Source organism: Octodon degus, unplaced genomic scaffold (genome assembly GCF_000260255.1).
Source record: "Octodon degus isolate 3935 unplaced genomic scaffold, OctDeg1.0 scaffold00011, whole genome shotgun sequence".
Lineage (NCBI taxonomy): Eukaryota > Metazoa > Chordata > Mammalia > Rodentia > Octodontidae > Octodon > Octodon degus.
The window spans coordinates 7,262,683-7,264,689 of NW_004524587.1; the positions used below are offsets into that span (position 1 = coordinate 7,262,683).

The 2,007-nt window shown below is 38.3% G+C and overlaps 1 protein-coding gene across 1 annotated transcript in view; it reads left to right on the forward strand.

Annotated features, from left to right (window-relative positions):
- Nucleotides 1-2,007, forward strand: part of Wdr59 (WD repeat domain 59) — a 98,985-nt gene that overhangs the window by 58,448 nt on the left and 38,530 nt on the right. Inside the window, exon 16 of the mRNA XM_012513509.2 lies at nt 4-84. Coding sequence (XP_012368963.2) covers nt 4-84 — 81 coding nt within the window. The remainder of the gene's footprint in view (nt 1-3; nt 85-2,007) is intronic.

Consider the following 2,007-nt stretch of genomic DNA (forward strand, 5'->3'; position numbering starts at 1 on the left):
CAGTACCCCAACAATGCTGCCCCTTCCTTCCAGTTCATTAACCCCACGACCATCACATCCACCATGAAAGCTAAGCTGCTAAAGGTGGGGCCCCACTTTCTTGTTTTTGTAAGATGAGCTCTGCTTATGTGCCTCAGTACCTAGGCTGAGTAGGAGAATTGAGTGAAAGCTCAGTGAGATGTGGGAGTTTTGTTTCCTGTACTGCTCTTTTACTTCCTGTGGATACCATTAGAACAGTGGTCCTTAACCTTTTTATTGGCTCATAGATTCCCTTGGGGAGGCTGGTGAAAACTGTAGGCTCTTCCTCAGAAACATTTGCACAAGGGCTGCATATAATTTCAGAAATATTGCAAATAGATGTTGGAATTGAATATCACCTGCTCCCAGATTGCATTAAAGCTATGCATTAATCTTAGGTTAAGAACCCTGCAGTATAGTTTTATTTATCTGTAGACAATAGGAAGATGTATGGTGAAGCTAAAATATATCTGATAATGAGGAAAAAAGTACATATGGTCATTAAAAAGAATTGGTCCTATACCAACGATTGTTAATCAGCTATTCTTGTTTTGGAAATCTGTAACATATATTGTTTTATGTTGCCCTGTTTCTGTCTTAGTTTCTGATTTTTTTTTTTTTTTTTGTGGAACCAGGGATTGAACTCAGGTCCTTGCGCTTGCCAGGGAAGCACTTACTCTACTGAGCCATCTCCCTGGCCCATTTCTAACTTTTGTACTTACTTTTGTTTTTTACTTTTCAAAATAAAATTAATTTAAAAAAGAAAAAAAGAATTGGTCCTGTGGAATGAGCTAGCGTGGTCCTGGAGAAGGCTAGCTTGCCACAGGCCAGGTTTGGGAGGGAGGGAGCTTGATATGAGGAGGTACGTCTTTTATTTTTAAAAAGCACGTGCAGTGAGGTATGGTGAAGACACCTCTAATCCCAGCATTGGGCAGGACGAGACAGGAGAATCAAGAATTCTAGCCAGGGTTACAGTATAGCAAGGCCCTCTCTCAAAAGAATAAAGTAAAAAAAAGAAATCAGGAGCCAGGTGGTAACACTTTGTTTTTTGGTTTGAGCAGTATCCTGCACAAAGGATCTAAAATACACTGACACACCCAAGCCAAGCTGAACGTTGCTTATCTTTTCCCCATTTTGAATCGCACACACTTAAGGGTTCTGTCTTGTAATGTCATATGTAACCAGAAATTTTTCAAGTGGCTTAAGAATCCCTGAAGTGCTAATTACTTAGATTTTGTAGTACACAGTATTTGGCATTTTAAACTTAGATTCTATTTCATTGCTTAGCCATACAAAAAAGATGGATTTTTTTCTTTTTCTTTTTTTTTTATTGTGGTAAAAAGAAAAAAGGATTTATTCAAAGCCACCTCTGTGGAGATGGAGAGCCTTGTCACACAAACCACCGTCTGCCTGTATACAGGTGTGTTAACGAGTCTTGCAGCAAGGCACAGTGAGGGAGAGAAGCCAATGAGACAAGAGACACACAGGCTTGTTCCACTTCTTTCCTGTGGAAAGGAAACTGGAGTTTTACCTTATGGTGCAGGTGTCCACATGTTCTGTCCTTTTATCTGGGCTGAAAAATGGCATAGTTTATGCCTAGACCTGAGGAAGTTGTTTCTTTTTTTTTCCCATAATTTTATTGAGAAATAAATAGCAGTGAGACTGTTTCAAATCAAATTGGTAGGACGGTTTCAATAATTAACACATTGCATACTACCTTCCTAGTGGTTGTTTGTTATACAAGATGGAGAAATGATATCCTATTTACAAACACTATTAGAACAAATCCAATCCCTCTATTCCTTGAATTAAGAGAATGTAGCTATATATCTATCCTAACCATTTTGAATACACAGACACAAAATGGACATTCATCTGTATCCCCTTTTTTGATTAAGTTCCATTATTTGAATATTATAGGTGTGTTAACTCAGTAAAATATTCTAAAAGAGTTCAGTAGCCCATAATAGTATTGGGTCTTCCGCCTGA